The sequence below is a fragment of the Amborella trichopoda genome, chromosome 6 (assembly GCF_054954075.1).
Source record: "Amborella trichopoda isolate Santa Cruz 75 chromosome 6, AtrichopodaSantaCruz75HAP2 v2.0, whole genome shotgun sequence".
Classification (NCBI taxonomy): Eukaryota; Viridiplantae; Streptophyta; class Magnoliopsida; order Amborellales; family Amborellaceae; genus Amborella; species Amborella trichopoda.
In genome coordinates this window covers 42,871,836-42,884,314 of record NC_142341.1, presented here as the reverse complement: position 1 = coordinate 42,884,314, position 12,479 = coordinate 42,871,836, and the positions used below count along the sequence as shown (strand labels likewise).

Here is a 12,479-nt window from a genome sequence, read left to right as displayed (position 1 = left end):
CGTCTAGTTCCCATTTTTTATTTTTATTAACCTTCTATTTTTCGTTTTGTTAATGTGCGATGGGCCCAGCCGTATGCCTTCCCTAAGGCATACGACGTGCTAGAGTGTGCTCTGATTGATTTTGATATGCAATTGAATTTGTGAGGTTTTCCTTTTTATGTGTGAATGTAAAATCTTTCTATTTTCATCTATTAAATAAGATTTAGGTATTAGGAAAGTCTTTTTTAAATTATCAGTATGAATTATTGAATGATAAGATGGAAAAAAATTCAAAATATTAGGTGTAGTCGCTAGTAGTAACTATTTAACAAGATCTCATTATCAATTATTGAATGATAAGATGAGGAAAATTTTAAACTGTTGGGTACAATCCCTAACGGACCCAACGAATTCCTAATTGAAATCATGGGATCCTCTTGAATTAATTTTTTTGTCACATTGTGATATTTCGAACCATTGAGTGGACCAATTTGAGAACATTTGTCTCAGTGTCCATGTTCATTGAGTGCACCAATTCGAGAACAATTGTTTCTGAGGTCTCAGTGTCCATGTTCCTTGGTTTGGTGGACTCGTAAGGGTTGCTTTGTTCGAGTACTCTACTCATTCCAGACTCCACTGCAAATATTTAGTGTTTGTTTTTTCTCAATTTTTGACATTTGTAATCCATGATTTCTTGCTTTTCGTTCAAGAAGCTGATTTTTTTTTTTAATTAAATCATAAATCTTCCCTAATATTCATCTACATCAATGGAAAAGCCCTTGAGTTTTTTTTAGATATTCATTCATATTTGAATGTTTGTATTCTTTCTCTATCTCTATTTATTTTGTTGCTCTGTCTATGATGTTATGGGTGTGGTTTCTATAAAGTTGCAACTTTAAACAATCCAATTAAGGTGCACCTCCAAATTTTATTATAACATGTAATGTTGATGTAAATACTTTTAGGATTATCTGAAAATCTATTTTTATATTTAATTATAAAATTTAAAAAATCCAAAAATGGTTAAAATCAAGTAGAAATATTTGCATATGAAAATCTTGAAAATAGACGGTCTAGATAATGTGTTGCAAGATGCACTATTTCTAAGACTCAAAATCTTTGTTTTTTTCATATTCATATATCTCGATGTCAAAATGATCAATTAGATGGTTTTTCAACATTAAAACAACATTCTCCGATGGATTTTTGAAATACATATGTAATTCCACATTTTAAGGTTGCAACCTTATATAAACTTTTCCCTTGTATGTTTGAATGTACGTACTCTGTCTCAAACTCTATATTATATGCTTGAAAGCTTAAATGCGTAACCACATAAGCAAGTGGAATATTTACTTGGCCTTACCACATAAGCAATTCGAATGTTTACTTCACCATATTAATAAATATTTTGAAACTGTTAATCTACAAATGGAGAATAGGTTTGAGAATTGGGTCTTCACAATAAAGTTTGTCCTTTTTATGCAGTGGATTTGAACCGTTCATTTTGTTTGATATGTTGAGGATGACTTGCGTCTAAAAAATATTCATTATTGAAAAACCTGCTAATTCATCAGAAAAGGTTGTTTTAATGTTGAAAAACCTTTTAATTGATCATCTAAATATCGAGATATGAATATGAAAAAAAATATTTTCAATCCCAGAAATAATGCATCTTGCAACATATTATTTAGACCATCCGTTTTTAATATTTTTATATGTTTATCGGTCTACTTGATTTTAGCATTTTTGGAGTTTAAAATTTTATAATTAGATATGAAAATAGATTTTTCAGATAATCCTAAAAAAAAAATTCACCAAAATTAAATATTATAATAAAATTTGTAAGTGTGCTTTAATTGGATTGTTTAAGATTGCAGCCTTATAGAAACCACACCTTTAAAAAAAATGAATGAAAAGTTGCAATTAGATTATTTATAGATCTACATATTTCTAAACTTCTAAGCCTTCAAGAGTTCCTTAAAGTTCCATATAGGTTATCAAACACAATTATTGCCACTTTCATAAAGTTAAGGTTGGCGCCTTATGCAAGCTGCACCCAATCCCAATAGACTTTGGAGGAAGATATGATGCTTTCTAAAAAAAACAAAACAAACCTCCCGCCCAGAGGCGACACTAATAATCACATAAAGAATTACTATCGTTTACCTCTATGGGTAATGATGTAAGCTAAAAGTTTTTCTACTTCTATGAGAGTATATTATCCATTTACTCTCTCGTGCAAATCATAAGCTACGGATATTTTTTAGATTTCAAATTTTGGGGATATAATCTCTACAACCCATAGAATCAATTCAAAAAAATTTCCACACATACCCTCTGCATATTGGGAAAAACTAGCACCTCAATATTGAATTGAGACCATCCAATTTTTGAAAGAATAGATCTAAGTGTCAAAAATATAAAAATTAATTTGTTTTTAAAATAATTATTCTTATATGGTTTCCAAAGTTTTAGAAAGAAAAAATATTTCTAACTAGGTGTTTTAGGCAAGGGAGTAGACGCACAGTATACTCATGCAGGAGCACAGTATACGCGATCATCATGTAACGGCACTAGTCATATCAAAGAATTACCCTTTTCTTGAAAATATAGTAAAAGTAGGATGTTTTGCATGTAATATTTCAAGAGTTTTAATAATGTTTAGGGAATAAGTGGGTGACAAAAAATTGGCACGTTCCTGTAGGCATTCAAGGTATTAACTCTTAAATCTTCTAAATAAAACTTTGACCGAGTTTCTTCTTACTCTTGATTGTTTAAGGTTGGCGCCTTATGCAAACTGCACCAACACCGATAGACATTGGAGAAAGATACGATGCTTTCGAGAAAAAAATACTCCAGCCCGGATTCGACACGCTAATAATCACAGAAAAAACTACTATCGCTTACCTCTACGCCCAACGAGGTAAGCCAAAAGACTTCCTACACTTGCAGGAGTATATTATTCATTTACTCTCTGAGACAAATCACAGGGATATTTTTTAGATCTCAAATTTTTAGGGATGAAATCTCTACAACCTATAAGCTGATCTCAGTTCAAAAAAAAAATCCTACACATAACCTTGTGTATTGGGAAAAACTAGTGCCCCAAGATTGAATTGAGACCATCCAATTTTTAAAAAATTAGATCTAAGTGTCAAAAATATAAAAATTTATGTTTTTTAAATAAGTATTCTTATATAGTTTTTAAAGTTTTAGATAAAAAAATCTTTTTAAATAGGTGTTTTGGATAAGGGAGTAGATGCATAGTATACTCATGTGGGAGCACAATATACCTAATCATCTTGTAAAGCAATAGTGTCATAGTCATATCAAAGTATTCGCCTTTTCGTGAAAATATAAGAAAAATATGATTTTTTGCATGCAGTCTTTCAAGAGTTTTTAATAAGAGAAAAGTTTATATAGAGCCAAGGCTCTAAACAATCAAATTAGAGCCTCATCAAAAATTTCACCAGAAGAGGCTGTTTTGATGCCCAAATATTATCAAATTGATCATCTCGACATCAAGATGCATGGACATAAGAAAAATATGGGTTTCAAGTTTAAGAAATAGTGTGTTTTGAAGCGCATTTTTGGACCGTCAAATTTCAAGATTTTCAAGCTTTCATAGATCTCTCGATCTACACTAATTTTGAAGCTTTAAATTTTATAAATAAATATGAAAATTTATTTTAAGGCTATCAAAAAAATTTTCAATATTGAAACCACATATCTCGGCACTATTTGATGGTAGGCTGTAATTTGATTGTTTAGAGCCTAGGCTCTATACAAACCACACCCTTTTAATAATGTTTTAGGAATAAATGGGTGACAAAAAGTTGGCACCTCAACAAGCTGGGATGCCCATCACACTCTTAAATGTATGTAGGAATAAAAGGACACTACTGATAAAATTTGGTAAGCTCACTTGGCGCCTAAGATGTTGACATTAGCCTACAAAAGAAATCAGATGCCAATGCTCTTTAGGTTTCTAATATTATTTGTTCAACTTAATTTATTTCATAAGCCAATCCCAAATAGTTGAAAAAATGCTCTGATGAAGATGACCCTAACTTATTTTTGAATTCTAATGGGAATTATTACAATACTACCATGGTTGTACCCTCTACTACATACCATTTTTTCAATATTTTGGACGAGCGAAGACCAAACACATATGCAAATCTATTATTTGGTCCCATAATAACACTTAAATAAAAATGAAGAATTTATAGCTCCAAAAATCCTCCATTTGATTTTCATCTTAACACTTAATATAATGTTAGTTGGCTTAATATAATGTTAGTTGGCTTACCAAATTAACATTATCCTTATAGAAGTTTTCCTTCTTGTAAGATGTGCATAATCATATCTTGGTAATACTTGTTGTAAAATTTTCATAGTCAAAGGATTATGGTAATGTATTCTATGCATATATTTATTGAAGAACTAAGGCTTTTTAGGACAATCCCTGATCATCTACCCATGGAACAACACGACAAACTCAATGGCACTTATGGTAATCTTCTATCTTATCCTATTATATATCAAAGACTTATTGGTTGATCTATATACTTGACCATCACAAGGCCCGATATTGTTTATCATATCTACATCCTTAGCCAGTATATGAGTCAACCTTGCTAACCACATCTTGCAACATCTCTACACCCAGTTCGATATCCGAAGCTCTCTCCAGTTCAAGGATTATTCATGTCTTGCGCTAGTACCTTCCAGCTAAGAGTTTTTTGTGACTCTGACTGGGCAAGTTATTCTGATACACTTCAGTCCACTTCTGAATAGTTTGCCATGTTCGGCAACTCTCCGTTATCCTAGACGACGTAAAAACAACGCATCGTCTAATGCTTTTCTACTAAGGCAGAATAACGTGCGATGGCATCTTCAAGTTGTGAAATTACATGGCTCTGTTTTCTTTTTCGTGACTTGGGTGTCCTTCATTCAAAAGCAATCATCCTGACTTGTAACAATCAAGCTACTCTTTACATTGATGCGAACCCAGTGTTCCATGAATGCACGAATGACATTGAAATAGATTGCCACTTTCATCAGAGACAAGATTCAATCCGGCATTGTACGAACATCTTATGTTTCAACTACCCGTCAAGATGCTACCATTTATTGGGCAAAGAACAGTTTCTATCACTAATCCTCAAGTTGGGTGTTCTAGCCATTCATACTCCAACTCGAGGGGAGTTTTAGCTGGCTTACCAAGTCAATGTTATCCTTTGTGGAAGTTTTCCTTGTTATAAGATATATAACCATATCTTGGTAATACTACTTGTAAAATCCCAGTAATAAAGGGATTATGATCAAGTATGTTATGTATATATCCACCATCTTGGGATAATGAAAATACACACAAATTTTCCAAACTTAACATATGGTTGTCTATTTTAGTGGAGGTTAGATCGATCAAAAAATTAGACCTTTTTGAGAGCACCAAAACCATGTTGTCGTGATGAAAAAGGATATACAATGGTCTAGAATGTTGGAATCCTCAAAAAAAAATTTCTGGGCTATGGTTGTAGTAGCTTTGGTGAAGCTGGGCCCAAGTTTGAAATCTCCATATTTAAACTATGACCTGGCAATTAAGATATAACATGCTTTGTAATTTGTACAGGTTGAGAATTTATATCCTAATGCATAATTAATTAAGGTTTTTATGTTTCAAATTTTTGAGTTCTTTCTCTGGTAAGTTGTAACATAGCATCCAAAGTTCAAGCGCTGTGACTAAGTTATGCAAAACGCGTCTCTTTCCTTTCTTCTCTTTTAGGGGGAAATTCACTCTCTTCGTAATAAACCAGGAAAAATTATTAAGATACTCATGAGAAATGAAGTATTCAATGTTGTACTATTTACAATTATTCCAACTCAAAATCATCTATTTTTTTTATATATGTTTTGAAATCAAATAAAAAATATTGGTAAAATATTAAATTATTCATTTCTTATAAGTAGTTTGATAATTTTCCGGTAAAACAATGACAAACCCCTTAATTTTTTTCATGCCACATGTCCCCCTACCATTTTAGAAATGACCTTTGAGCCTTTTCAAAACTAACAAACTACCTAGTGATTTTCCATTATGATTTTAATATGGCCCTGGTCCTAATTCTATATTTTATTCTTTTCTTTTCATTTGTTCTTTTTCATTGTGAATCAATCATATGGTGATCACACTGAAGTGTCACTAGGTTCAAAGCATATCAGTCAATAGAAATTTTATACCCAATTAATTCACTATTTCATTTTTATTTTTTAGTATTTTATTTGTCCTAGAATGCTTGGATGATGGTCTATATATATATATATATATATATATATATATATATATATAATGAATCAAGGATGAAGATTATTAAATTAATAGAATAATAGTTTTATCACTTTACCGTCTTCGCAATGAGGAGTTTGAATTTAGCAGATGATAACATTACTAGGTAGGAAATCAAGACAATTAAAGTAACTCGTTTTTTTTTGACAAATGTTATGAATATATATCAAAGCAATGCTTCAAGAGCATGAGATTACAAAGGTTGGATCAAATCGTTAGAAACTTACAAAAAGGGAAGAGAAACACCATGTTTAACTAGCCCATCGGCGACATCATTGGCTTCACGCATGGTGTGGCCGAAGCTTATCTTCAAATTAAGTCAAGCACATAGGTCTTGAATTTTAACCAAAGAGTAAATAGGGACTAGGGGTCCTTTGCTCTTTTCACACCACTTGATAAAAATGGTATTGATGGGAAGGATAGATTTGAAGAATCAAATAAAGGAAATTTATTAAATATATGCAAGAAATAAATAATTTAACAAAAAAAAAGTTTATATATGGTTGATACTTAGAATTAAGGTGCATCTAAAAAATCAATCAGAAAAGGCAATTTTGATGTTGTAAAACCATCTACTTGATCAGCTCGATATCGAGATGTATGGATATGAAAAAAAATAAAAGATTTCAATTTCCAAAAAAGTACATCTTGCATCACATTATCTAGAACATCCATATTCCAAATTTTCACTCATTTATAGATCTACTTCATTTGAAATATTTTAGATTTTGAAATTTATAATTAGAGATGAAAATAGATTCGCCTGCCATTCTAAAATTTTTTGATACCAAAAATTACATCTTATGACAAATTTGCAAGTGCGCGTTACTTTGGTCGTTTAGGACTGGAATCTTATGCAAACATCACCCATTTAAAAATTTACCTTTAGAACTTTTTCAACTTAGGTATTCTGTGATTAAATCAAGAGTAATAGGTAAAGTGTTACATTGCCGATCTTTCAAAGCACATAGCAAAAATGTTCCTCTCAGTATTATTTTGCTTCTTTGTATATAATTTCAAGCAATAGGCCAGTAGTTAGTCAAGTCCACTTAGACTCAGTCGAGTAACTTTGCCTCACCCTATGGACAAGGTGCGTTCTTGGGGAGTTAGGTGTTCAACTTACCGAACTCAAACAAATACTTAAAAAATAGAGCTATGTTTAAAAATATAAAAAATAAGAAACTACTAGCATAATAGTTAGAAATACTGTTTTAGAGGATTTTGTTAGTTTTTAAGATCATTTGGGAGCTTTCAAAGTTTTCACTTTTTAAGAAATTTCTAAAATATTCAAGGTATAAATGCATTTTTTCAATAATCCATCTTTTATAGCGTTTTTTCATCTTATTTAGTATCTTAATGGTTCTATTAATCATTTTAGGTTTTTATTATTTTAAAAAAATTTAGAGATTTTTAACCCTTTTTAAGATTTTTTTTTTCACTTTTTTTGGTGTACTAACTCAGGCGAGTTATTTAGACTTGGCCGAGTTATTCGACTCGGCCAAGGGCTGTGTACCTTGGACGAGTCTATTTTTGGTATACTATTTCAAGTGAAGCATGGAGCGATAGGGTGATATCTAAAAATTTATAGAAAATTGTCTCAGGCAGGGTGGACCGATCGCAATACTACATATGTGGTCAATAAAGTGTAAAACGTCCATCCTAAAGCTAGATGCAAGTATGTGTTCCATCTAAAAACAATAGAAACTAATGGTCCAAATGTTTTATTACTAAAATTATAATTTCTAGTTTTTATTGTCATGAAAAAAATGATGCAATTTCTATACGGCCTAGGCTTTATAGAATAAAAAAAAAAAGAGTAAAGCTCTCCTCAAAACCTCATCCAAAAAACACTTTCGGTCATGAGAAATCCGTGGCTCTATTCTACCATCCATTATGAATTATGAAATTTGAAGCTAAAAAAAATGTAAAAATCTTGTAGAACGGTGAACACTTAAAAATATAGATGATCTAGATAATGGGTCACAATATAAACAAATTTTAACGCTTAAAAATCCTAAGTTTCTTGACAACTATATTGGTCAAGGTCAGGATTATTGATTTGAAAGTTTTGCGAGTGGATGTACAATTTTTCGTGAGTTTTGAGGAAAGGTTTTACTTTTTTTTTTATGAGCCTAGGAATTATTTTAACTTTTTGCTGGAAAGAAAGATAGAAAAATATCATTCTACTATGCGAACAGAATATAGATTGATATCGATAAGTTCTCTGCTGTTGTGGAATTAACCGAAGTGTCCTATGTGTTATGGATTGATAGGGAAATTAACCTTTCAAAACACTCTCTCTCCCACATTGATTCCTCCACCTCTCTCTAGTTTTCTCACATTCAACCAAATCTTTGTAAGTTTCCAAGTACCAAGAACCTCTGCAACTTTTGATGACTCCAAAGCTCAAGCTAGACCCACAACCATATCTATTCCTGGGGTTCTCAGACCTGTTCTCTTGTTCCACTTTCAAGTTTCAACTATCAAACAACCAGAAAATCTCTCTAATTTCACCATGAGATTTGAAAAACCTGAAATAGAAGGTGGCGGCATAGGAATCGGAGCATCAAGACTCCACAGAAATCCACTTTTTTTGAGCTATGATAATGTGCAGCCAGAAATTGCAGAGAATAAGAAAGCACAGAGGTACCCAACATCACTATCTGCTTTAGATACTCTAAAATCATACAGTAGTCTGACAAAACGCCTTCGCAATACCTCTGAAATTAATCAGGTTACTCAACTCAAAAATCCAACTCTAAGAGGGAGAAAGCTCTCCACAGAGGAGGTGATTAGGATAGCGGGGGAACAGTACCTCTACAATGGTGAAGACCTTTCTCTTCAATTCAATCCCCAGCTCTCAAACGTCAACAATGAAGACATCAAGAACATAGAGCTAACCCACTTGCTCTTATCTTCAGCTGAAAAGATCGAAAACAAGCAGTTTGAAAGAGCAAAGAGGCTTCTCATGGTCTGCGATTTCGAGTCCTCACCAGTTGGAAACCCAGTTCAGAGGCTAGTCCTCCATTTTGGCGATGCCCTTTGGGAGATTTTAGAGCAAGAGACAGGGTTAAAATCTAAAAACCCGACTTTAACACAAGAGACTGGGGAGGAAAAGAAAGTATTGACGGGTTTTCACCCTGCAACATGGGCATTTTACCAGATCGTTCCTTTTCTTAAAGTACTTCAATTAACAGCAAGTCAAGCTATACTTGATGCGATGGCCTTTTCAGCAAGAATTCATTTGATTGACCTTGAGGTGAGAACAGGGAGGCATTGGACCATGGTAATGCAGAGTCTTTCTTCAAGGCTTGGTCACCCTGTTCAGCTTCTAAAACTAACCATGGTGGGAAATTCGAGAGAAACGATGGAAAAAACAGGTAACCGGCTTCTCAGTTTCGCACAAACTCTAAAACTTCCCTTTGCATTCAATCTGGTTGTTGTCTCTGACATGGGAGAAGAGATAAGAGAGAGATTTCCAATGGAAGATGGAGAGTCGGTAGCTGTTTATGCACCTCTGGTGCTAAGCAGCGTGCTAGTTAAGCCCCACTATTTGGAGAATCTTGTCAAAGTTATCAGCAGCTTGCGTCCGGATGTAATGGTGATCACAGAGGTGGAAGGGAAGCACAATTCTCCATCATTCGTGAAGAGATTCACTGAGGTTTTGTTCTATCACAGTGCTTATTTCGATTCTCTTGATGCCTTCTTTGACTCCGATGATGCGAATCGATTGGTGATAGAGAGAGTGTGCATGGGTACAGGGATTCGAAGCATGGTGGGGAGAGAGGGAGGAGAAAGAAAAATCACGCATGTTGGGGTTGAGGTGTGGAAGCTATTTTTAAAGAGGTTGGGTTTTGAAGAGGTTGAGCTTAGCCAAGATGCCTTGTATCAGGCAAGTCTTTTAGTGAAGAATCATAGGCATGCTGATTCTTGCACACTGGAGATGAATGGAAAGGCTTTGACAGTTGGGTGGAAGGGCACACCATTGCACTCTGTTTCTGCTTGGAGGTGCCTTTAGGAAGGGTCCTTGCTCTGTCTCTCGAAATTAGCCTTCACGGCTACTGAACTTCAGGAAACCCACCCGATATTGATTCTGCGGCATGCTGTAAATTTGCTCTCAATTTGAAACAGCAATGGGGCCAAAAAATCAACCATTTCAGGCTGCTTCATCTAATCAGAAGACCCATTTTGTATTTATTGTCGTTCAGGATGACAAGACAGATTTTCTTTTTAGTCTGTAACTACTGCCATATGAGTCTCTGTGTTGCAAAATTCGACATGTTTAACTGTTTTTTTTTCTGTCCATTAGCAATTTTACATTATCAGTACATAGTCTGGGGTCTGGAAATTTTCAGTGGAGTCCTGAATATTCACTTATATCTATTCAATACCTTGGATAGCTTTAAATCAGTAAGCAGAAATACAACTTCCCACTTCCAAATCAGGTTTAATTTCCTTCTTTATATTGATAATACATTTTAACCTTGTACAAGAGTACAAGGAAATACTGCCCATGTGTTATCCTTGAAGACCAGATTACACATCTTGGAACCAATGACTGTAGAGGCCTTGATATCCAGTCCATACGTTCCATGGTGGATGAGCATCGCCTCTCTATTCCCTTCCCATCTGTGACATTCTATTCGTATGTAATTGGCATCGCCATGGCCACTATCTCCTGGCTGAGCATATCAGTGAATTTTACCACCTCCTGGTTACACTATCACTTTGTGTATCTGACGTGTGGCTTTGTAGTCAAGGCGGGGGGACACCACAACAACACGTCTTGAGTTTCATTCCTCTTGCTGAGAGGAGTCCCCTAATGCATTATCAAGAAATAAAAAATTGTAACCACTAATGTCCAATCAAAAACTTCTTGATTCTATGAAAACACTGCGTGCCCAAACACAAAGGAACAGCAGCAATCGTGCTCTCCAATGATACCTTCACCCTAAGTAACCACTACTTTCTTTGGGACAGGGGCACTTGTGAACTCCAATGATACCTCCACCCTAAGCAACCTGTATTTTCCTTAAAAAAACTAAGCCACACGGTTGGAAGGCTAGGGCCTGGGTTGGTCCAGCCTTAGCCCTAAAACAGCCCTAGTGCCCATGGGGCCAGCCCTGGCCCTTTGCAGGCTGGGTTGGGCCAAATAAAATAACATAAAAAACCAAAAAAAAAGCTTAAAACAAAGGGCCAAGGCCGAGCCAAACCAAACTGACCGTGGCCCAAGCCTGGCCCTTAGAAGAAAGAGAATACAAAGAACAAAAAGAAAACTAGAAGAGCTTAAGGCTCTATTACAGGGTATTTTGATCTTCAAGGAGGGAGGTATTGCTCGCCCTTTGGTGGTTAAAAGGGATTCTTTAAATATTATCAGATGATGCAAAAGGGAAAAAAAGAAAAGTGTGGCGTGAAAGCTTAGATCATTATAGATGAATGTTTGAGACATCTGCCTATCTATTCAAATTACTTTTGTACATGGTAATATAGAGGCAAAGCGTGTGGCAGATGGGCAAGCTAAGACTCTTAGCCAAAGAGAGGGGTGTCTCTCTATCGTGTCTTATTGGTTATGATATTCTCTATTTTTGACGTGTAACCTTTTTTTTCCATGATTGACATCAATAAAGACTATTAATACTTGTCAATAAAAAAAAAATAGAAAGAACAATGTAGGAAAAATATGATAAGTTTTCATGAGTTTTAAATTTTAAATCTTCATTCTTTTCTTTACATGAGTTTCCCTTCAAATGCCTTCATTTTTAGCCCCTTACCCGTTAGATTCCCCCAATTTTATCCTTTTAATTACTAATTCTCCAAAGTTCCATTAAAATTAAAACAATTCCAACTTGTTTTGCAAACTTTTTTGTATAGCAAAAGTTGGGGCCAAGCTTTCTTCTTTCTCTCATGCCCCACAATCTCCCACGACCCTATGGCCCTAGTCTGTCTCCCCTTTTATCTCTCTAACCCTTTAACAATTTCTCTTCCGCTCTATCAGTAGATTGCACCATCTTTCTCACATGATAGAGATACTAAGAAGAACAAGAATAAAAGAAAAAAGAAATAGAAATGGATGATTAAAAAGAAAAGAAGGAAAAAGAAATAGCAAATCATGGATCTCAAACATTAGAGCTGATCGGATGGCCTA

At 34.3% G+C, this 12,479-nt stretch overlaps 1 protein-coding gene across 1 annotated transcript; it reads left to right on the top strand.

Moving 5' to 3' along the window:
• The first annotated feature begins 8,230 nt into the window (after window positions 1-8,230).
• On the top strand, window positions 8,231-10,638 carry LOC18438696 (scarecrow-like protein 18). The gene has a single exon (XM_006848881.2). It carries the CDS (start codon window positions 8,589-8,591, stop codon window positions 10,350-10,352), a length of 1,764 nt encoding a protein of 587 aa, XP_006848944.2. The 5' UTR covers window positions 8,231-8,588; the 3' UTR covers window positions 10,353-10,638.
• The last annotated feature ends 1,841 nt before the right edge of the window (window positions 10,639-12,479 follow it).